At 41.7% G+C, this 25,857-nt stretch overlaps 3 protein-coding genes across 5 annotated transcripts in view; 2 read left to right on the forward strand and 1 right to left on the reverse strand.

Annotated features, from left to right (window-relative positions):
- Positions 1-11,954, reverse strand: part of sptbn4a (spectrin, beta, non-erythrocytic 4a) — a 28,180-nt gene extending 16,226 nt beyond the window's left edge. The window contains exons 1-2 of the mRNA XM_053230665.1: positions 11,558-11,954; positions 11,092-11,215 (exon numbers count right to left, since the gene is read on the reverse strand). Of these exons, the coding sequence (XP_053086640.1) occupies positions 11,092-11,214 (123 nt within the window). The 5' untranslated portion in view covers position 11,215; positions 11,558-11,954. The remainder of the gene's footprint in view (positions 1-11,091; positions 11,216-11,557) is intronic.
- Positions 11,955-15,027: 3,073 nt separating this feature from the next.
- Positions 15,028-19,956, forward strand: LOC113531069 (immunoglobulin lambda-1 light chain-like). 3 transcript variants are annotated; one of them, XM_053230203.1, is made up of 5 exons: positions 15,028-15,435; positions 15,528-15,741; positions 17,730-17,838; positions 18,976-19,009; positions 19,495-19,956. In XM_053230203.1, exons 1-5 carry the CDS (start codon positions 15,195-15,197, stop codon positions 19,815-19,817), a joined length of 921 nt encoding a protein of 306 aa, XP_053086178.1. In that variant the 5' UTR covers positions 15,028-15,194; the 3' UTR covers positions 19,818-19,956. The 3 variants fall into 3 exon arrangements, 2 of the variants coding, with proteins under 2 accessions (XP_053086178.1, XP_026777347.3); XM_026921546.3 differs by lacking the exons at positions 15,028-15,435; positions 15,528-15,741 and adding an exon at positions 17,253-17,407 and having other exon boundaries at positions 17,510-17,838; XR_003403218.3 differs by lacking the exons at positions 15,028-15,435; positions 15,528-15,741; positions 17,730-17,838 and adding an exon at positions 17,845-18,018 and having other exon boundaries at positions 18,782-19,009; positions 19,495-19,707.
- A 1,422-nt stretch (positions 19,957-21,378) lies between these two features.
- Positions 21,379-25,818, forward strand: rpl36a (ribosomal protein L36A). The gene is made up of 5 exons (XM_026921473.3): positions 21,379-21,501; positions 22,037-22,142; positions 22,764-22,831; positions 23,677-23,799; positions 25,735-25,818. The coding sequence occupies exons 1-5, from the start codon at positions 21,424-21,426 to the stop codon at positions 25,753-25,755; spliced, it is 396 nt and encodes a 131-aa protein (XP_026777274.1). The 5' UTR covers positions 21,379-21,423; the 3' UTR covers positions 25,756-25,818.
- Positions 25,819-25,857: the final 39 nt, after the last annotated feature.

The raw sequence follows: 25,857 nt of genomic DNA on the forward strand, positions 1-25,857 counted from the left end.
GCGTGAGTAAGAGAGAGAGAGAGAGAGACAGACAGACAGAGAAACATCTCCTATAAAGACAGATGTGAGAGAATCTGTGTATGTCTATGAATAAAGAGAAAGATATAGAAAAGGTGTGTGTGTGTGTGTGTGTGTGTACATGCGTGTCTGCGTGTGTGTTTTTCATAACGCAGTGCTGCATTTCTCCCTTTGGCACGAGCTTTCTGCCTTCTAACTGCTGCCTGCTCCCCCACATACTGCAGAGACTGCAAACACACATACACACACACACACACACACACACACAGTGAGAGAGAGAGAGGGGGATGGTTGGGAGAGAAACAGAATAGAGGCAAAAAGAGAGGAGAAGACTGATGGATGGGAGAAAAGATGGAGGATCGAAATGACACAGAATGAAAAAAAAAGATATGACCAAGAGCTGCAAGGCCACACTCCATACTCCACACACACACACACACACACACACACATTTGTAGAGTATATTGATAATCATTGGGGCTGTCCTAGGTACACTCACCCACACACACACACACACACACACACACACACGTTTTATTGCTGGAGCATATTAATCAAAAGCATTACATCATTAACACACAGATGAACACACGTGACACGTGAACTAGATTCCATGTTTTAATCCAGTCATGTGACCATGTGTGTGAAGTGATGCTCAGGCTGTGTGTGTATGTATGTGTGTGTGTGTGTGTGTGTGTGTGTGTGTGTGCATGCACGCATCATCAGTCTAATTTTGTGTCCCCAGGTTTTTGAGCATGCTGCTGAACCCATGAGGCAAGGTCAGGTGTGAGGACAGCCACATCACGGCCTGTGATTGGTCCACTGGCTTCTCCATCACTGGGGAGGCGGGGCTTAGCACAGCGCCTGGAGGGGGGAAGGGGCGGGAACGGTTCCAAAAGGACACAGAGTTCTCCAATGGCGGCGGGATGCCGAATCATCGCTTCTGCTGTTTCTCAGGTAACAGCCTCATTAACCCACCTTTCTCTCTGCAAGAGTGTGTGTGTGTGTGTGTGTGTGTGTGTGTGTGAGACATGAGAGAGCAAGAGAACTGGAGAGTGATTACAGTCAGCCTCAAGTAGCTGCCACCTTAAATCAGCTGATTACAATGTGTGAGACAGAGTTCTAAACCCTGAACGCAACACAACTGAACAGAACAAAGCAGTACGCGTTAGGAATAAAACACACACTGTGGTTCTAGAATGTAATACACAACTACTGGTAGAATGCACACTTTCTACCGTAACGTAACAGACAACTACTGTTAGAAAACTCAGTGTAACAGAATTCCACTGTGGTTCTAGAAAAGATGATGCTCAGTGTGGTTCTAGAAAGTGTTAGACAGCTACTGTTAGAATGTACACTGCGGTTCTAGAATGTAATAGACACCTACTGTTAGAACGCTCAATGTGGTTCCAGAACGTAATAGACAACTACTGTTAGAATGTACACTGTGGTTCTAGAATGTAATAAACAACCAGTGTGAAAATGTTCACTGTGGTTCTGGAATGACATTCCATTCCATTCTAACTACTGTTAGAATGCACACGATGGTTCTAGAATGTGATAGATAACTATTTTTAGAATGCATGCTGTGGTTCTAGAATGTAATAGACAGCTACTGTTTGAATGCACACTGTGGTGCTAGAATGGAATACATAACTTTATTAGAGTGCCCAGTGTAATAGAATGCCCACTGTGGTTCTAACATGTAATTAACAACTGCTGTTATAATGCACATAGTGGTTCTAGAATGTAATAGACAACAACTATTGTGAGAATGCACACTGGATCTAGAATGTAATAGACAACTATTGTTAGAATGCACCCTGTGGTTCTAAAATGCAATAGACATTTACTGTTAGAATGTACACTGTGGTTCTAGAATGTAATAGACACCAATTATTGTTAGAATGTACACTGTGGTTTGAAAATGTAAAGCAGACTAATAGAGTGTTATAATGCTTAGTAATGAAGAGTGCGGTTCTAGAATGGAATATACTGTATCACTATTGTTAGAATGTTAGAATGCTCAGTAATGCAACAAACAAATACTGTTGAATGCTTAATGTGGTTCTAGAATGTAACAAACAGCTATGGTTAGAATGCTCAGTGTAATAGGATTCCCACTCTGGTTCTAAAATAAACATCTACTATTACAATGTCAACTGGGGTTCTAGAATATTATAGACAACTATGATAATAAACACCTGCTGTTTGAATACTCAGTATAATAGAATTCCACTGTGACTCTACAATAGACAACCACTGTTAAAATGCTCTCTGTGGTTCTCGCTCTACCGCTAGTGACCCATTTTGATGGCCAGGATAACCCGCTGTTTTAGCATCTGTTACTGTAATTTTGGATAAAAAGCTAAATTGTACAAACCAAAAATAGTAAAATATATTCTAACCCTAACCCTAAAGGCGAAACATGCATGCAGCTGTGCTGGAGAACACGCGTGAGTGACATTTCCAACCAGCTGCAATAAATATCAGATTAATTATCAGCTCATCGTGTCTCACTGTGACGGAACGCTGCGTAACCTGAAGGCTTTTAAATATTTCTTCTGTAAACTCCGAGATCAAGCAGAAGGCAACACAACGCAGTACGCACAGAGAGTCAGGTGGGTAGAGGTGGGAAGGTTCAGTCATTAAAAGCTTGTTACACATCGCTGCACACAATAATTGCAGAAACGTTCACCGTTTAAACGAAGCAGCAGGACAGAGAATGAGGACATCACATAATATTAACCTGGAATACAGAGAACATGTATCTGTCTCACCTACATCACTGTCTCCAGGACTCACCTGTCTCACCTACATCAGTGTCTCCAGGACTCACCTGTCTCACCTACATCAGTGTCTCCAGGACTCACCTGTCTCACCTACATCACTGTCTCCAGGACTCACCTGTCTCACCTACATCACTGTCTCCAGGACTCACCTGTCTCACCTATATCACTGTCTCCAGGACTCACCTGTCTCACCTACATCAGTGTCTCCAGGACTCACCTGTCTCACCTACATAATAGTCTCCAGGACTCACCTGTCTCACCTACATCACTGTATCCAAAAGTCACCTGTTTCACCTACATCACTGTCTCCAGGACTCACCTGTCTCACCTACATCACTGTCTCCAGGACTCACCTGTCTCACCTACATAATAGTCTCCAGGACTCACCTGTCTCACCTACATCACTGTCTCCAGGACTCACCTGTCTCACCTATATCACTGTCTCCAGAATTCACCTGTCTCACCTACATCAGTGTCTCCAGGACTCACCTGTCTCACCTACATAATAGTCTCCAGGACTCACCTGTCTCACCTACATCACTGTATCCAAAAGTCACCTGTTTCACCTACATCACTGTCTCCAGGACTCACCTGTCTCACCTACATAATAGTCTCCAGGACTCACCTGTCTCACCTACATCACTGTCTCCAGGACTCACCTGTCTCACCTACATCACTGTCTCCAGGATTCACCTGTCTCACCTACATAATAGTCTCCAGGACTCACCTGTCTCACCTACATCACTGTCTCCAGGACTCACCTGTCTCACCTACATCACTGTCTCCAGGACTCACCTGTCTCACCTACATAATAGTCTCCAGGACTCACCTGTCTCACCTACATCACTGTCTCCAGGATTCACCTGTCTCACCTACATCAGTGTCTCCAGGACTCACCTGTCTCACCTACATAATAGTCTCCAGGACTCACCTGTCTCACCTACATCACTGTCTCCAGGACTCACCTGTCTCACCTACATCACTGTCTCCAGGACTCACCTGTCTCACATACATCAGTGTCTCCAGGACTCACCTGTCTCACCTACATAATAGTCTCCAGGACTCACCTGTCTCACCTACATCACTGTCTCCAGGACTCACCTGTCTCACCTACATAATAGTCTCCAGGACTCACCTGTCTCACCTACATCAGTGTCTCCAGGACTCACCTGTCTCACCTACATCACTGTCTCCAGGACTCACCTGTCTCACCTACATAATAGTCTCAAGGACTCACCTGTCTCACCTACATCACTGTATCCAAAAGTCACCTGTTTCACCTACATCACTGTCTCCAGGACTCACCTGTCTCACCTACATCACTGTCTCTAGGACTCACCTGTCTCACCTACATCACTGTCTCCAGGACTCACCTGTCTCACCTACATCACTGTCTCCAGAATTCACCTGTCTCACCTACATCACTATCTCCACGACTCACCTGTCTCACCTACATCACTGTCTCCAGGACTCACCTGTCTCACCTACATCACTGTCCCTAGGACTCACCTGTCTCATCTACATCAGTGTCTCCAGGACTCACCTGTCTCACCTACATCAGTGTCTCCAGGACTCACCTGTCTCACCTACATGACAATCTTCAAGGTTCACCTACATGAAACAGTCTTCAGGACTCACCTGTCTCACCTGTCTTACTGACACACGGTCACATTCTAACAGTAGTTTTGCAAAACAGAAATTTTAGCTAGATGGTTAAACGTATTAACAGAAAATAAAACCCTAACTGTCTCTGAAATCTGAAATCTACACTTCAGGCACCAAATGTTAAGTTAGCAGCAGCAACATCTGAGACCGTGAAGGCAGAGGAGCATCCCTGACCCAATTTATCAGCTATCTTCAGTTTTAAATTCTTCAAGAAAAACAGCATGATAATGATCTGCGAATGATCTGCGCCAAAACCAGCGGAGATACCTGCATTTCAAAGCTCAACATCCAACCTGCGCAAACATACAGAGATTAGCCATTAGCTAGCGAGAGCTAGCTAGCCAAAGCTTTTGATGTTTTGCAGTATGAAAGCTCTGAATTAAACTTACAATGTTACTTGGATTTTCAGTAGCAGTTGTCTGTTGTATTAAATATACTGTACCTGAGTGCTGCTACAGCCTACTAGCCTGCTGCTAGTTAGCTAACTATGTAGCTAGAACGATGAATGAAATGATATGAGCTAGCTAGTAACCCTAGAAACCCAAGACCCTGAAATCTTAATTTTAGTCAGGTGAATTGTTACTACAGTTACTGTGTTTTGTACTCTTTCCACTGCTGGTTGTATGTTTTTTTTATGCTAGTTAGCAGTTTTTAGCCTCGTCAGTTAGGTTTCCCGTTGTCAACTGGAACTGGAAAATGGTGTTCCTTACACCATTTGGTTTGGCTTAGGCATGGATTAATATTCAATACACAAACTATCATTTCATCCTCATCATCAAGACGAAGCTCGTAGGTTCAACAACGTCCTGATAGTGACACCGCCATCCAATGAGGATAACTGCAGCATGTAAAATAATCACACGTGTGTTTTCTGATACAGCGTGATTTCCACTGATGTCTTTAAACATAAAAACTACAATATCATAAATACCGATTAAAAGGTGAATTGAGTCAGTGCACAGTGGAAACTCGGCTAATCTGCATATCAGCCATGAGGCGAGTCTGTAACTGAGCGCTAACACCGAGCAGCTCTTTCAGCTGATTTAGCAAATCCTGCTCGAGCTTTAAACCAGCACAACACATACATGCTAACGTCTTACACACACACGCATACGCACACACCACACACTAACATCACACACTGTACACTCTAACACCACACACACACACACACCACACACTAACATCTCACACACACACACACACATCATAGACACTAACATCGCACACTGTACACTCTAACACCACACACACACACACACACACACACACCACACACTAACATCACACACTGTACACTCTAACACCACACACACACACACACACACACACACACACACACACCACACACTAACATCACACACTGTACACTCTAACACCACACACACACCACACACTAACATCTCACACACACACACACATCATAGACACTAACATCGCACACTGTACACTCTAACACCACACACACACACACACACACACCACACACTAACATAACACACTGTACACTCTAACACCACACACTCACACACACCACACACCACACGCTAACATCACACACACACCACACACTAACATCTCACACACACACACACACACACACATCATAGACACTAACATCACACACTGTACACTCTAACACCACACACACACCACACACTAACATCACACACTGTACACGCTAACATCATACACACACACCACACACTAACATCACACACTGTACACGCTAACATCATACACACACACCACACACTAACATCTCACACACACACACACACACACACATCACACATTGTACACTCTAACACCACACACACACACACACACACCACACACCACACGCTAACATCATACACACACACCACACACTAACATCACACACACACACACACACATCATAGACACTAACATCACACACTGTACACTCTAACACCACACCCCCACACACACCACACACCACACACTGTACACTCTAACACCACACACCACACGCTAACATCACACACACACACACACACACATCATAGACACTAACATCACACACTGTAGACGCTAATGTCACTCACACACACACACACACACCACACACCACACGCTAACATCACACACACACACACACACATTATAGACACTAACATCACACACTGTACACTCTAACACCACACACACACCACACACTAACATCACACACTGTACACGCTAACATCATACACACACACCACACACTAACATCACACACTGTACACGCTAACATCATACACCACACGCTAACATCACACACACACACACACATCATAGACACTAACATCACACACTGTAGACGCTAATGTCACTCACACACACACACACACACCACACACCACACGCTAACATCACACACACACACACACACACACATTATAGACACTAACATCACACACTGTACACTCTAACACCACACACACACCACACACTAACATCACACACTGTACACGCTAACATCATACACACACACCACACACTAACATCACACACTGTACACGCTAACATCATACACACACACCACACACTAACATCTCACACACACACACACACACATCACACATTGTACACTCTAACACCACACACACACACACACACCACACACCACACGCTAACATCATACACACACACCACACACTAACATCACACACACACACACACACATCATAGACACTAACATCACACACTGTACACTCTAACACCACACCCCCACACACACCACACACCACACACTGTACACTCTAACACCACACACCACACGCTAACATCACACACACACACACACATCATAGACACTAACATCACACACTGTAGACGCTAATGTCACTCACACACACACACACACACCACACACCACACGCTAACATCACACACACACACACACACATTATAGACACTAACATCACACACTGTACACTCTAACACCACACACACACCACACACTAACATCACACACTGTACACGCTAACATCATACACACACACCACACACTAACATCACACACTGTACACGCTAACATCATACACACACACCACACACTAACATCTCACACACACACACACACACACACATCACACATTGTACACTCTAACACCACACACACACACACACACCACACACCACACGCTAACATCATACACACACACCACACACTAACATCACACACACACACACACACATCATAGACACTAACATCACACACTGTACACTCTAACACCACACCCCCACACACACCACACACCACACACTGTACACTCTAACACCACACACCACACGCTAACATCACACACACACACACACACACATCATAGACACTAACATCACACACTGTAGACGCTAATGTCACTCACACACACACACACACACACATACCAAACACTAACATTGTACATGCTAACATCTCACACACACCACACACCACACACACTACAGCATCTTTCCTTGAACATATCCCACAACCCTTTACCTGTCTCACTGTTCTGTCTAACCTACAACCCTTTACCTGTCTCACTGTTCCGTCTGTCTCACAACCCTTTACCTGTCTCACTGTTCCGTCTAACCTACAACCCTTTACCTGTCTCACTGTTCCGTCTATCTCACAACCCTTTACCTGTCTCACTGTTCCGTCTATCCTACAACCCTTTACCTGTCTCACCGTTCCATCTATCCTACAACCCTTTACCTGTCTCACTGTTCCGTCTAACCTACAACCCTTTACCTGTCTCACTGTTCCGTCTATCTCACAACCCTTTACCTGTCTCACCGTTCCATCTATCCTACAACCCTTTACCTGTCTCACTGTTCCGTCTAACCTACAACCCTTTACCTGTCTCACTGTTCCGTCTATCTCACAATCCTTTACCTGTCTCACTGTTCCATCTATCCCACAACCCTTTACCTGTCTCACTGTTCCATCTATCCCACAACCCTTTACCTGTCTCACTATTCTGTCTATCCTACAACCCTTTACCTGTCTCACTGTTCTGTCTATCTCACAACCCTTTACCTGTCTCACTGTTCCGTCTGTCTCACAATCCTTTACCTGTCTCACCGTTCCATCTATCCCACAACCCTTTACCTGTCTCACTGTTCCATCTATCCCACAACCCTTTACCTGTCTCACTGTTCCGTCTGTCTCACAACCCTTTACCTGTCTCACTGTTCTGTCTATCCCACAACCCTTTACCTGTCTCACTGTTCCATCTATCCCACAACCCTTTACCTGTCTCACTGTTCTGTCTATCCTACAACCCTTTACCTGTCTCACTGTTCCGTCTATCCCACAACCCTTTACCTGTCTCACTGTTCTGTCTATCCTACAACCCTTTACCTGTCTCACTGTTCCGTCTGTCTCACAATCCTTTACCTGTCTCACCGTTCCGTCTATCCCACAACCCTTTACCTGTCTCACTGTTCCATCTATCCCACAACCCTTTACCTGTCTCACCGTTCCATCTATCCCACAACCCTTTACCTGTCTCACTGTTCCATCTATCCCACAACCCTTTACCTGTCTCACTGTTCTGTCTATCCTACAACCCTTTACCTGTCTCACTGTTCCGTCTGTCTCACAATCCTTTACCTGTCTCACCGTTCCATCTATCCCACAACCCTTTACCTGTCTCACTGTTCTGTCTATCCCACAACCCTTTACCTGTCTCACTGTTCCATCTATCCCACAACCCTTTACCTGTCTCACTGTTCCGTCTGTCTCACAATCCTTTACCTGTCTCACTGTTCCATCTATCCCACAACCCTTTACCTGTCTCACTGTTCCGTCTATCTCACAACCCTTTACCTCTTTACCTGTCTCACTGTTCCGTCTGTCTCACAATCCTTTACCTGTCTAACCACTCTGTCTATCCCACAATCCTTTACCTGTCTTGCTGTTCCATCTATCCCACAATCCTTTACCTGTCTCACTGTTCCATCTATCCCACAATCCTTTACCTGTCTCACTGTTCTGTCTATCCTACAACCCTTTACCTGTCTCACTGTTCCGTCTATCTCACAACCCTTTACCTGTCTCACTGTTCCATCTATCCCACAATCCTTTACCTGTCTCACTGTTCTGTCTATCCTACAACCCTTTACCTGTCTCACTGTTCCGTCTGTCTCACAATCCTTTACCTGTCTCACTGTTCCATCTATCCCACAACCCTTTACCTGTCTCACTGTTCCGTCTGTCTCACAATCCTTTACCTGTCTCACCGTTCCATCTATCCCACAACCCTTTACCTGTCTCACTGTTCCGTCTATCTCACAACCCTTTACCTCTTTACCTGTCTCACTGTTCCGTCTGTCTCACATTCTTTACCTGTCTCACTGTTCTGTCTATCTCACATTCTTTACCTGTCTTGCTGTTCCATCTATCCCACAACCCTTTACCTGTCTCACTGTTCTGTCTATCCTACAACCCTTTACCTGTCTCACTGTTCCGTCTATCTCACAACCCTTTACCTGTCTCACTGTTCTGTCTATCCTACAACCCTTTACCTGTCTCACTGTTCCGTCTATCTCACAACCCTTTACCTGTCTCACTGTTCCGTCTGTCTCACAATCCTTTACCTGTCTCACTGTTCCATCTATCCCACAACCCTTTACCTGTCTCACTGTTCCGTCTGTCTCACAATCCTTTACCTGTCTCACCATTCCATCTATCCCACAACCCTTTACCTGTCTCACTGTTCTGTCTATCCCACAACCCTTTACCTGTCTCACTGTTCCATCTATCCCACAACCCTTTACCTGTCTCACTGTTCCGTCTGTCTCACAATCCTTTACCTGTCTCACCGTTCCATCTATCCCACAACCCTTTACCTGTCTCACTGTTCCGTCTATCTCACAACCCTTTACCTCTTTACCTGTCTCACTGTTCCGTCTGTCTCACAATCCTTTACCTGTCTAACCACTCTGTCTATCCCACAATCCTTTACCTGTCTTGCTGTTCCATTTATCTCACAATCCTTTACCTGTCTTGCTGTTCCATCTATCCCACAATCCTTTACCTGTCTCACTGTTCCATCTATCCCACAATCCTTTACCTGTCTCACTGTTCCATCTATTTCACATCCTTTACCTGTCTCACTGTTCCATCTATCTCACAATCCTTTACCTGTCTCAATGTTCTGTCTATCTCACATCCTTTACCTGTCTCACTGTTCTGTCTATCTCACATTCTTTACCTGTCTTGCTGTTCCATCTATCCCACAATCCTTTACCTGTCTCACTGTTCCATCTATCCCACAATCTTTTATCTGTCTTGCTGTTCTGTCTATCCCACAATCCTTTACCTGTCTTGCTGTTCCATCTATCCCACAATCCTTTACCTGTCTCGCTGTTCCGTCTATCTCACAATCCTTTACCTGTCTCGCTGTTCCATCTATCCCACAATCCTTTACCTGTCTCATTATTCTGTCGCCTCTTTACTCCGTCACTGGTCCTGTATTTATCCATCATGCACGCCTTCATTGCTGCCATTTATCTTCCAGCCAATTTATTCCTCCTCTCCCTCTATCCTCTGTCCTTTGCTCCTTCTTGTCTCATCCTCACGTCTCTTTATTTATCCCTCGTTTCACGCGTCACTCACCTGTTCGATTTTGGCCAGCCATTCTTTGTTGCGAGCCAGTTCGGCCATGAAGGCCTGGTGTTTCATCCATTTTCTGTGCAGCTTCTGAGCCTCATCCCGCCCGCCCTCACGAGGCATGAGCATCCTAACACACACACACACACACGCACACACACACACACACACACACACACACACACACACACACAGAGCAGTCAGCGGGGCCAGGTATGACACCCACACTCTATCATATATGACTAACTACGTTACAACAAGCTATCAATGTACTCACTCTCCCTCTGTCTCTCTCTCTCTCTCACACACACACACACACACACACTCACACCTATAGCACAGCAATCAAGGACTAGGCCTGACAGAACCAGAAGCCTCCTTCTCTGCCTAATTCCGATACACCATGAAGAAACCCACTCACCTCCACCACACACACACACACACACACACACACACACACACTCAGCAGCACCTTGGCAGTATCAGCAGCAGCAATAGCAGCAATGATGATAGGGAGCTCAGAGCCTGGAGCTCCTCTGGGTCCTCATGCCATCCAGGTTCGACTCCACAGCAGAGTGCTGCAGTATCCACACGTCAGGACGTCGCTCCAAAAACACACACGCGCGCCAGAGCGTTCCGAAAGGAAACACACGGTACTGCTGTATCCGGCTGCCTCCAAAAAAAGAATATCACTGATGCATTCACATGGTGAAGAGGCTCCAACAGAAGAGATGGGATGGAAGGAAAAAAATGGCAATGTGTGTGTTTATGAAGATGCTCTGGGTCCTGCGCCACGTCCGCTCACTACACTGTCCCAATGTCGAGCTGAGACAGAAGGGGCAGGGTAGGAGGAGCCAACGGTGTGTGTGTGTGTGTGTGTGTGTGTGTGTGTGGGATGGGGTGGGGTGGGAGGGGGGTTGAGAGAGAGAGCAGGTTTAGCTGAGAGAATCTAAAAATACAAGCCTTCAATGGAACACACACACACCCACCAATGGATATGACTGTTGTGTTGGACAAAATCCCAGTGTTTAAATCCAATGTTGGTAATCATTCACACGCACACACACACACGCACACACACACACAGTGTCAGGTCGGTCCGGTGTGACGCTAGTGCACCATGCTGCAGTGGCTTCTGTTCCACACACAGCCAAATGACGCTAACAGCACTGTGTACTGCAGTGTGAGAGAGAGAGAGAGAGATGGAGGAGGGGAGGGAAGGAGTGGCAACGATGGAGCGATGGGGGGTGGAGGGGAACCAAGGATAGGGAAAATGCAAGAGACAGAGAGACAGAAAGACAGAAAGACACAGAGAGGGCAACAGGAAGTAGAAGAAAACAAGAGGGAGGGTCAACAGCAGGTAATGTATTCTGGTAGGAGGGAGAGAGAGAGAGAGAGAGAGAGAGAGGGGTAAATAGAAGGGAAGAAATAGAAGAAAATTGACAGAGAAAGTGAGAGAGATACAGGGAGAGAGACACACACACACAGGGAGAGTGAGAGACACACACACACACACACACACAGGAAAAGAAAGAGAGAGAGACAGGTAGAGAGACAGAAAAGACAGAGAGAGGAGGGAGAGACAGAGAGACAGAGAGAAAGAGGTACAGGGGGAGAGAGAGAAAGAGAGAGAGAGAGTAACATTAAACGTCACTATAAACATATAAAAAGTACGATGTGTCTCTCTTCATTTTTTAATAAACTGAAAATTGTAATCATTGCCAAATTGCTGAGGTATAAGAAGAATAAAACATTTAGGCACGTGCTGTTATTAGAAAATAAATCAACTTCCGGGTGGCAACAGTAACTCTGCTTCATCGCACCACCCCTTAACTCATTATTTTCCGATGCAATGCAACGCAACACAACGCAAAGTGTAACGCTGTTTTCTTAATCACTATGCTTAATCACTGAATAATTTAAACTGTCTATTGGCAAAGAAAAAACGCCAACGAGTCATTTGGGAGCCGAAGCCGAAAGAGTCGACTCTTATTGGTGAGCCGGGCCAAATGATCTGACTTGCTGAAAAGAGCTGAAATTTACTAATTTAATTAATGTGCTTTACAAAAGTGAGATTCTCACCTGAAGATGGAGTTATGGATATTTTTAATTCTACTACGTCCATCCATCCATCCATCCTCTGTAACACTTATCCTGCACAGGGTCACAGGGAGCCTGGAGCCTATCCCAGGGGACTCGGAGCACAAGGCGGGGGACACCCTGGATGGGGTGCCAACCCATCACAGGGCACAATCACACACACACACACACTCCAGACAATTTGGAAATGCCAATCACTGGGGGAGTAAACCAGAGTATCTGAAGGAAACCCCCAAGGCACAGGGAGAACATGCCAGCTCTGCGCACACATGGCGGAGGTGGGATTCAAACCCCCAACCCGGCAAGAGCAAGGCAACAGTGCTAACAGTTAAGCTACCGTGCCCCCATGCTACTACGCCCTTACGTCTAGTTTTATAGATGACCGTGTGTCAAAAAACCCACACATCAGCGAGTCTGATTGAGACACTGAACAGCTCCACAAAGCCGACTGAGCTGAAGAAAACGTGCACAAGTCTGGATGGGACTATTCCTTTAATCATCAGCAGAATAAAGTGTTGTACAGGGGACAATTTATCCAGTGTGATGTGCTGTAAATATGCCACATATCACACACATACAGTAAATTCCCAGCTTCTTCAGAAATGCCTCTAATGTACACAGATGTATTTTTATATGAATATGCTGCCACCTAGTGGTGATGACATCAGTAATGACATCTTCTGTTTTCAGTAATTGCTAATGCATTCCTGCTGTAATATAAGTATTATGTTAGTTTTTTGAGCCGGAAGTGCTCTTTCTGGAGATCATAATTAAACATTATACCTTTTTCTCTGTCCTTCTCTATGAAATGATGTGATATGGGAATCTATACAGTGAGATATGAACATCATGGCTGTATAAATCTGAGCTATCTAGCTGCTTAGATAAACTAAATAGACAATGTACAAACCCTGGAGTCTTCTGGGTTCGTTCATTCATGTATAACTGAAGAACATCGAGCTGGGATATTTCTTGTATAATTACACTACACCAGGGACACAGATTTGGAGCGCCGCCATTTTGGGTTTTAAAGTCTGTGCTTGTTGTTGTGCGAGGTAACGCACAATGAATGACCTGTCATTTCTGGAAAACTGTTTGTTTTCTTTGTGAGAAGTTACTACTTGAAATCAGGTTTGAAATACTCAAGTACATGCTTTAGCATATAAAACAGCGCATAGTACACCAGGCCATGGCTGCTGAAAACGAGCCAGAGTGCTAGCTAAGAAAAGCCGCTAGGCTAGGACGTGATGTTTATGGTGCTCTTTTTATCAAATGATTAGCGAGTGATTAGCAAATGAACCTAATCCTAGGCCCTAATTAATATCCTTTTTAAGATTTTTCTATTGCACAATGTTCAGATGAAGCTTGTTAATTATGCTAGCAACAGGTCTCTATTTGCTAGCAACCTTTGCTATATATAAATGAACAATATTAAATGCTACATAACAAGGTTTCAAACTGTATATATATATATATATATATATATATATATATATATATATATATATAATTATTATATAAATATTATATATATATATAATTTTTTTTTAACTAAAAAAATTTTTAACTACTTCCTTAAAAAGCATCACATTTCTATTTACAACTTTATACTTTTTTTTTTTTTTTTTAGTTTTCACACTTCAGTGCAGCATGAATGAGGAGGTTGTGAAGGAGCCCAGAGAGAGAGAGAGAGAGAGAGGAGCACTGATGTGGACATTTTCCCCAAGAGACGACTCAGAGTCCTAATCAGTGTGTGGACGTCCTCTCTCACTCAGGATGCACCTGCTGGCCCCTGATCTGTAATTTTAGCTCCATGTAAATGATGTGGAGTCTCTCTTTCACTTCTCTCTGAGTGGAAGAACGACAAACTCTGTATATTGATGCATTAAAAAATTCCATCTAAAATGTATTTGAGTTAAACTCAGTAAAGCAGTAGGATTCCACAGATGATATAAATACTGAAATAGATACAACATGATAACTTTGACTCTAAACAACTCAGTGTAAAGATGTACAGATGTAAAGATGTGTACTCTAAAGCACATGACGGTAATGTAGTGGCTCAGCTGTGGTGTGTGTTGTTGAGCGTCTCCTCCCTCTGCCCCTCCTCCTGTCTCTCTTATAGCACGTCCCTGCAGTCTCTCCTTTATCTGCTCCTCACGCTGCTCAACTCTTCACTCAGCACGAGAGTCTCCTCACACACGGACACGATGCTGCCAGCGCTCTGCTCTCTCTTCACTGCTCTCTCATGTAAGATTTCACAGCTCTGGACTTCATCAGCATTTGGACTCCATCTAATGTGAGCATGAAGTGATGTAACACGTGTGCTGTTTTTATTCCAGGTGTCAGTGGTGTGACTGTGGTGACGCAGAAGCCTAGTGTTCTCACACTGACTCAAGGACAGACAGCCACCATGGACTGTAATCTGGGGACTGTTGAGAACTATGTAAGCTGGTACAAACAGGTTCCAGGAGGAGTTCCTCAGTATGTGTTAAGTAATCGCCATGACTGGAGCTCTCCTCACTATGGATCTGGTTTCTCGTCTCCTAAATTCACATCAACACACTCCTCTAAATCAGATTACACTCTGATTATACATAATGTTGTCTTGGAAGACTCGACGGTGTATTTCTGTCACACTGATGCTTCTGGTGTAGATGTATCACAGTGATGGACACCATGACAAAAACCTCCTCACTGCTCACACTCACTTTCAGAATGTGTTTACAGTTACACTGAAATGTTACGATGTTAAATTAAAATATAGTTTTTTGTTGTATATAACTAAAAAGCTTCTAACTTTAGATTCACTTTTCTACAGACACTCAATTGTATGTATACAGTTTATTAAATCTCATATCATACCATCTTTCAGAAACCTGAATGTGAACAGTGATATATGTATATATGTATAGCACCTCTAAGTTGATTGTGTTCTTACAACAGCATGCCCCAAGTGTTTTATTCCTCTTATACCACAGCAATTTGCCAATGATTCAAATTTTGAATTTATTAAAAAACGGCACAGCTTATGTTCACTTAACACTATCACTTGTGTTATAGCAGCTTGTAAAAAAATCTTTCCTTTTTCTCTCTCTTGAAAAGCCACAAAGTGTAAACTCCTCTGTCCTGACGACTTTCTGTACTGACTGTTACAAAGCACTAACACTGGAGACTCATTCCATAAATGTTACATAAACATTTCCTCACAGAAAACTTCACCATATCACTGGTTACATGTTTAACAGCAGTTTTTTTTTAATCCATTTATTACTAGGGTTCTATTATGTAACTCGTCCGCCATACAAGTCCCTCTGAATGAGCTGTTACTATAGAAACGATAACGTATTGGAACGAGTGCATTAATATAAACCTGTGATTTGCAGCTGCAGTACTCTCATAGCTGCTGTTAGAGAAAACTAATCAACACCTTCTGACCAATCAGAATTCAGAATTGATTAGCACTCTGGTATAAATACATTTTACCAGTGTATTTTAAATATATAGTTCTTACATACATTACAGTATTACTTAGCAAAAAGTTTCATTATTTATTTTTAGTAGTTTTTTATTTACAGATTACAGAAAGATTTGCGGTGGTACGAGTGTATCAGATACAGCAGTGTTGTTGTTGCGGGTTTTTAACACTGTATTAAACACTTATTGCACTTTATTAAACCCTCCCACATTGTTGGACAGTTTGTTGATGTTCATTTCGAGACTATAATCTCCGATTGCTGTTTCTCGCCCCAGCAGTGACCTGAAGAACACTACTGTACCTGATCTCCTTACTTTCTTCAGTCTTCATTAAACTATTCCATTTCCTTTGGCTCTGTTTTTGTAAAAAAAAAAAAATAAAAATTGAATATGTCAATAAAGTGTTAAATATTCTGTAACTATTTATGTTTATCTTCTATTCATTACAGTATATAAATAAATGACAACATTTTTACATAATAGTTACTGCATGTAAATTTGCACACTATATAGTTCATGGCTTTCATTATGCAAAGTGATTCTTCAGCACAGATGCTTTTAATAAATCATGGAATTGACATAAGAGTTCAGCTGTTCTTTTCACTCTTCAATCTGATTGGCTGATAGTAGATCCAGGTCCCGCCTCTGACTCTTTATGAAAGCTGGCTCCACTCTGTCCATCACTCTGCTGATCACACAGACATCATGCTGCTCACCGTCTGCGCTCTGCTCCCTGCTCTGGCATGTAAGATTCCTGCTGCTGCTTTCCTCTTCACACTGATGCCTTTTCATTCATTATAATTCTCTTTTAAATGATAATGACACTCAGTGTTGCTTTATGTTGCAGTGGTCAGCTCACAGAAAGTAGTGACACAAAGGCCTTCGGTTATAACAGAAGATAAGGGAAAAACTGTCACTATGGACTGTAACATCGCAAAGGACGAAGGCTACTATGTCTCCTGGTATAAACAGATTCCACAAGAAGCTCCACAGTTTGTGTTGAGATTTTATCATTCTCACTCCTCTCCTGATAAATACGGAGACAACTTTTCATCCGCACGCTTCACATCTAAAGCCTCTTCAAACATCAACTATCAGTTAATCATCAGTAATGTAGAGGTGGGAGACTCGGCGGTGTATTACTGTGAGACATGGGACAACTCTGCTAGTGCAGTAGTATCACAGTGATGTACACCATGACAAAAACCTCCTCACTGCTCACACTCACTTCTGCTTTCACACAACACGAGAAACAACAAAAACCTGAACTTCAAATCATTGGAACTGAAGTGGAAACTCACTTGGTGTTCACTGAAGACACTTTAAAATTCTTCACAGTTAAAGAGCACAGATACGGTACGATGTCTGATTCCTCTGATGTTTGTGATTGTGGTCACTTATGTGTATCACTAATGTGAAAGTGAACTGGTAAAGACTGGTTAGAGGAGCAGTCACAGCTGGTCCATATGGGCAGGTGAAGCAGAACCCCACCATATACTGTATATCATTCAACAAATGATAATCTTCATGAAGTCATCATTCACAATTCCATACATTTTAAATTCCATTGAAATACTAATTGACTCTTTTGAGTGGCCAAATATTTTTTTTAATTTGGCTATTTGACAGATATAAGCTGATTTTTATTGTGTTCACTGTTCACTGCCCCATGCTCGCTCTCTAAGAATGTTTTGCAGCAGCTGACAGGGCAGTTACTGATATTAACTCTGTGTGCTTATCTCTCACACTGTCACAATGACGGCAGGAAACACACCTGCTATATTGAACTTTCAAATTTCTTTTAAAAATATTTGTATATATGTTACCAAAAAAAAGTCAAGTTTTATTGACTCTCAACTGTCTATTACAAGGTTACATTACCTATAGCATACAGGTAGTGTGATACTCTCTTTTAATACCTTAATTTCGGTTGAGGTTATGTTGTTATTAATGTTGTCCTGCACCATCAAAATCCAAAGGTCACTGCTGTCCAGAAAGAGATCCTCGGTGTGTGTTAGTGAATGATCAGAGCTGAAGATCTCCTGGATGTGGTTCAGTGTTTTTTTCTTGTTCACGGTTCTTGATTTTCCAATAAAGATTGCGTTGATTCTCCTAACAGGACGTGTGAACAGAAGAGTGTATAACAAAAACGTGTGATTCACTGACACTGGAACGGGATGTTAAGGGAGTGTGTGCTGATCGTAGACAGTAGAAGAGAGAGCTGGAGTCTGGAGGACGTTTCAGTTCTTCTGCTTTCACTTCTGTATCTGAGGAGGTTTTTGTACGGGTGAGGACACTGAATGAATCACTGTGGTATTCGGCCAAGGAACAAAGCTGATCGTCAGCGGTAAGTAAAACTTCTCACCTCTTTTTACATACACTGGTCTTCTACGCTGCTTCAGATTCACACTGCATGTTCTAACATCAACTTTCATTTCTTTTTCCAGTTTGACCAATTTATTTTGACTCGTTTCATATGTGTTTAATTGTTTGTGTCAGTTTTTAATATTTTGCACATTGAACGTAAGGGACAGAATAGTTTAGTTATTTTCTTGATTTGTAATTTGCTTGAAATTTATCTAAATTATTAAATGTTAATTCAGAGCTTTTATACAGAATCTCTCCAAACACAAAGTATAAATCCATTCTAATGATTCTTTTTTTGTTTGTTTGTTTGTTTGTTTTCTGATATTCTGCCATACAGACAGATTTATTGCTTCATTCTCAATGGAAACATTCCAACATTTATTTAAAAATGTTTTACATTTCTATCTGCACATTAGATTTGTGTTATTTTGTTTAATGAATATCTCCCGCTGTGTGTGGAATCAGACGCTGCTCTCCCGGCTCCTGTTCTGACCGTTCTCCCGCCATCCAGTGAAGAGCTGAAGTCTAAAAAAGGAACTCTAGTGTGTTTGGCCAGCGACGTGGCCGGGGGTTTTGCTGATGTGCGTTGGCTCGTCAGCGGGAACTCGGTCACCAGTGGAGTCATCACCGGCTCTGCACAGCAGCAAGCCAATAAGAAATTCACACTGAGCAGCTATTTGACCATCGACAGCTCCGAGTGGGAAAACAACAAAGTCATAACATGTGAAATGTCTGCTGGAGGAAAAACTGCATCGGTGAAGATTAACAAGTCTGAATGCAGTGAATGAACCTGATTATTGCTTTATATACATGAATTTTTCAGCAAAGGTTTATAGACGTTAGAGATGAATCTGTAGAGATAGAAAGGATATCAACTCCTGCATGTAATCAAAATAGAATTATAATAAAACTGCAATTCTGAAAAAAGAGAACTGTTTCTGTGAGTCCTTTATCGTCCTTTAGAAACATTTAGAAAGTGTGTCAGCACAAAACCACTGGAGTGGTAACAGTAACATGGTGGTGGAAAACTTTGAGTTTTATCTCTGACTGTTAGAAAGCACTGACACTGGAGACTCCTTCCATAAACATTGAAAAAAAATCTGATTACAAAAAAAATCATCATAACAATTATACATTTTTCTACAAGTTGTTTTCTATCAAAGAATGTTTTTTGTATGTTTTGTTTTCCCCGAATAAAACACTTATCTATGTAACACTAACCATATCTAGTGGTACATTTCTGTAACAAATGCAGCGCATAGGAAAGTGTGTTACAGTCCGATTGTCAGAACTCACACACACACACACACACGCACATCATGGATGGAAGAACACTCAGGAAACACCTGCTGACCTGCAGTGTGTAATTTTAGCTCTATGTAAATGAGGAGCTTCTTCTTGGAAATGGAAATGTGTTCAATCAAACGAGATAAATAACTAAAACAAATCTGAAATAAGTGCATTCAAAGACTATTAATCATATAATTACATACATATATGAAAAGGTAAGTCATTACTTTGTGAGGATAGATAGATAGATAGATAGATAGATAGATAGTTTAGTGATTCTAAACTTTAAAAGTGATATGATATGAAGACTCCTAAACCTAAAAGAAAGAAACTAGCTAAGTTGTTAGTAGCAGGTGACTAGCTAGTAAAGTTAAATAGCTAGCTAGCTTTGTTTGCTACCTTCTAACTTATTCGTGTCTGAACAGTATGGCGGATTTCCTTCTAGTTACTGAAACATGAAATTACTTTAACTGTGCTGAAAAAACAATAGAAACCAGCACAGAAATTCTAACAGTTTCCACTACAAATACCATTACAAACCATCAGCTAACCATTAAAACCATTACAGGTCCTTAATGGTATCCACTAGACATAGCATGCCACCAACAGCAGGCAACAAATTACCAGTAGAGACCCACAGGGACCATTAGAGCTTCCAGTAAAACCAGTACAATTCCCATTATAACCATTAAAACCATTACATATTCTCTGAGGATTTTGTTTGTTTGTTTTCAGCAGGGACATAAAATGGCCGACAGATTTGCAGAGATGTATTAACTTTGAAACAAAATTAGGTAAATAAAATGGTTTGGTGTATCATACATATTAGAATAATCACTGTTAAATATCAAATAAACAAATGTTAATATACTACAAGAATAAAATTACGGTGTGTTATAAATGTATTTCTTTTTATTGATCTTTTATGTATGGTCTGGATGTTTAATAATATATATGAAATAGTTAATGCGTTTTAAAATGCTTTTATAACATGGACGGGCCATGATTTTCACTCCAAAAAAAAAATTATTCAAACACAAATATTTCAAACTCGCGCCATTTTGAACACAAGATGGCGCCGTTGCCTTCGTCTTCCTTTTCCGCATGACCCCTGAACCGGTACTAAACCCGCGCGAGGCGAATCTACTTCCTCTTTGCTCCTGCGCTACGAGGGCAGCCATGGTATGTAAACTGTTGTGAACAATTTCATTCAGAATCCGATTTAATCTCGTTGATATCATGAGTTTACAATTCATCAATCACCAGTGTATGAATTTATATCAACTCAGGGTCATGTTTTGTGATGTATTTGTTAGGAGATTTGTTTAATTTGAACATTAAACTCGTATATCCCGGTGGATTGATGAAGTCAAGATGGCTTCCTCAGAGTGAGGCGGCTAGTGGGGTGAAATTTAGAATAAAACTAAAACGGCTTGTTTTAAAAGGGATATATTTGCAGTCTGTGGTTTGTTATAGTTATTATATTGCTGTAGAACCTGGACTTTGGATTTTGGTCTGAGAAATATTAGCATGTAAGCTAAATGTGTTGAATATTACAGCAGAATGATTGAGGCATTTAATTTCCTGTAGTCACGTGCATCTCTTTTCTATAACATCATCAGGCTTTAATGAAGATTTCTTAACAGTGTAGTTCCTTAGCTGAGGTTCTAGCTTGTCTGTTTTAGCCATTGAGCTCAATTTGGGGTTTATTTTGCAGGTGAACGTACCGAAAACCCGCAGGACTTACTGCAAGAAATGCAAGAAGCACCAGCCTCACAAAGTCACCCAGTATAAGAAGGGCAAGGATTCGCTCTATGCCCAGGGTAAACACCTCTCTCTTTCTCTCTCTCTCTCTCTCTCTGTCTGTAACACATGGCTGAATCCCAAAAGCCTACAGTGCCTTACACAGGAGGTAAAAAGTGGTCAGTCAGAAAGTGTTGCTTAAACACTAACACTTACTAAAGTTCTCATTCTCATATGTTATCGTTTCTATAGTAACAGCTCTTTGACCTGACGTTGTACGCCTGATGCTCTGTCTTTTACAAAACCATTAATGGAAGGAGACTTCAGTTTTCAGTGCTTTTTTTTTCCCCCTCCTTAAATAAATATCTTCTCTTTTTAAGGTTTGATATAATTTGTTTTTTCTGAACGAGCCATGTCGACTTGTCACGCTTTTTTTTTCTTTTCCTCCTTATCACTGCTATCATGGCGAGTCGTAATTCGATTAAATACTGAGCGTGTAACTGATTTATCAGATGCGTGCCTAATCTCCAGTCACACCTTCAGCCTTCCTACGTCTCCATACGTTTTCTATCCAGTGTAGCGCACTTGAGGAGAAGCTCAGCACTGTTTGGGATTCAGAGAAAAGGTTTTAACCTCCTTGTACATGATGATTATCGGTGGTTTCAGTGAATATCGCTGTTTAAGTCGTCTGTGTGTTTCAGGTAAGAGGCGCTACGACAGAAAGCAGAGCGGTTACGGAGGCCAGACGAAGCCTATATTCAGGAAGAAGGTACGAGTGAAAAGAGGTTTGGGGATTATGCTGGATTCAGGTTGCTTATGAAGATGATGTTCGGGGTTAAAGTAGCGTGGAAGAGCCAGACTTGGGGTTTTTGTGGCGCACTGTTAACCTCGAAACAGCGAGTTTTCTTACATGCATGCTAATTAAAAAAAAAAGAAATAAATAATCATTATTTATTATTTTTATTAAATCATTATTAAATCATACTCTGATTTAAGTCAAGATGTTAACTTAGTAATTGAGTTTTTCAAAGGTGCAAGTTCAATCACATTATGTGCAATTTATAAACCTTTAAAGCAAGTGTTTAATAGAGAAATATAATCATTATGAGTTCATGTCACTGTGTCTTAATGACCAGTGATCCAGTCTCACTCTGGGGTTAGTCTTATAGACATCCTGGTCTTTATTCTGTATGTGGAGCAATTCAATCTTATTTTGGTAAATTAATTTCCAGCTTCGTGTCCCTGTAACCAGTGAAACTTGTGGTTTAGGAAATGTTTTCTAATTTTTCTAAGTGGAACTTAAACAATTGTGCTGTAATTAAATGTATTAATCAGAGACAGGTGAATCTAATGGGTTTATCAGCGTGAGGTTGCTGGTAATGTTCTACTCGGTATAAATGACCAAAGTGCTGCCAGTTCTGCTACAGCTCTGCTGATTTATTCTTTATTGATGTCGTTTATGCAGATAAATCGAGCACACTTTGTTCATTGTGGTGTCTTTGTATAATCCCATCCATGATTAAGTAAAAACCTTAATGGCTGAATTAAAACGTTAATATTCAATGTTTCTTCATTTCATGTAGGGTTTTTTTTTTTCTTCTTCTCTTGCCGTAGGCTAAAACCACAAAGAAGATCGTGCTGAGGCTGGAGTGCGTGGAGCCCAACTGCCGCTCCAAGAGGATGCTGGCCATTAAGAGGTGCAAACACTTTGAGCTGGGAGGAGACAAGAAGAGAAAGGTGAGGTTTATCTCTCTCACACACACACACGCACACACGCACATGCACACACTGAGAGCCGGGGATTCTGGGAAGCACTCTGTATAATCACCATATTCACTACAGCTTAAGTGTACTGTGTATGTGAAGTCGGTGTTTGAGTGGTAGCTTCTTTTTTAATAGTAATCAAAGCAAATAGTAGAATAATAGATAAAGCAGGTTTTGCACACGGCACTATATTACAGGGAGTATCCTGATTAATTACAGATCTGGCAACCTTCATATGTTTTAAACTTAAAAATTCACCCAGAGTCGTCTTTCTTTCCCCCATTAAAAAATCTCAGATGATATCGACAGTCGACGTACGAACGTAGGATGATTGATGGTCATGTAGGAGTTTTCAGCGCTCTGATATGAACCGGCCCCCTTGAAGCCCCGCCCCTTAACACACAGTCTCACTTTAGTAACCTTTTGGTTCTCGATTTGCCTCGATTTTCCTGCTCGAAAGACGTGACTTCAGTTCTTTTAATGTGAAATAAAATCTATCAGCGTATGTTCAACCATAGCAGTTGACTATATTTAAGAAAAAAATTTACAGTGAAGATGTTTTTAAAAAGAAAAGAGAGAGAAAGAAATAAAAAAAAAAATAATAATAATAAACAGTGAAGGTGTGTGCCCTGTTGATGTGTTTTATGGTTTCTATGAGGTACATTAGACAAGGACTGTTTGTTTAAAAAAAAAAAAAAAAAAAAGCAGCGTAAACCTTCCCCGATACTAATCCTCCACTGAAGACGCGTCTTTTGGAGATCTACTATTTACAAAAGTGTTATTTTCTTGCTTACAGTTTTCAGAAATCTTAAACCATCTGTTGTAATGAGGTTTTGCTTTTCTCGGTGGTTGAGGAAGACGCGCTCTGTGCTCCGTGTGTCAGTGTCTCCGTCAGATAGATGTAGGTCATGATATCCGTTCTGCTAATTCCTCGCAGTGCTAATTTCCTCAGCCGTGAGGAATTCTGGGTAATTGCCGTTCTGAAGAGACTGTGTGTGTGCAGGAGTGTTGTGTTGGATCGTGTCCTGTGATATCGTTTTACAGTTTTCTCTTTCCAATCATCTGTGAGCGTTTCTCCAGCCAGTCCTCTGGGACGCTTCTCAGCTCTCGGCTCAAACCACGCACTCGGGTCACCTGTCACAGGTGTTCAGTGCTTCTGAGAGCTGCGACTGAGCAAAACTCAACAGTCCGAGGTCTCAGAGGAACCGGCTGAGAAACACTGCTGTTCAATTTTGTGCTCCTTAAGACATTCCACTCGTATTGATCTTAGCTGATGTATATATTTTTTTCAATTTGTGGCCATTAGTTTAATACTCTAGAGTCGTATGAGGCTGTTCGTTTCATCTGGAGCTTTTTGTTGCGTCAGCAAAACTTGACAAAAAAGAACAAAAATTTGCTTTAAAGAACACTGGAGTGAAACGTTACATCAGTTGGACTTAAAATCAGCTTGTCTGATGTAACCACTGTCTATTTTATTCTGTTTTATTGTGATCGTGAAACGAAAATGTGAATATTTTAGGTCATTGATGTCTGGTGGGACAAAATAAAATAAATATTAGCCTTCCCCCTTATTTCTGATTTTTACAATACAAATATTGTTTAGATTCCAGCTGATATGAAATATCACCAAGACCAATTTTAAGAATTTAGCAGCTGATGGTTTTATATGAAAAATATAATTAGGCAGACACCAAGAGATTTAGTTAATCAGGACTTGAGGTTTTTCAGTTTTCAGTCAAATTCGATCAGTAAAATAAAATTAACACTTTACGGAACTTTAACACGTGTAACACCACCTACATTGCTCAAAAGAGCAAAATTGTACGTTATACTTAAGATATTGTTCTGTGTATGCAGTAATAGTGCATTTATGATGAAACTAATATTTCCTCTGTGTGTGTGTTACAGGGCCAGGTCATCCAGTTCTAAGCTGGGCCATGGACTTTCTTTTGTGGTTCTTCATCTGTCAATAAAAGTTGTATACAAAAAAAATTTTCTGCTGCATTTATTTATTACATTTTAATTAGTTTG

This window comes from Pangasianodon hypophthalmus, chromosome 27 (genome assembly GCF_027358585.1).
Source record: "Pangasianodon hypophthalmus isolate fPanHyp1 chromosome 27, fPanHyp1.pri, whole genome shotgun sequence".
Classification (NCBI taxonomy): domain Eukaryota; kingdom Metazoa; phylum Chordata; class Actinopteri; order Siluriformes; family Pangasiidae; genus Pangasianodon; species Pangasianodon hypophthalmus.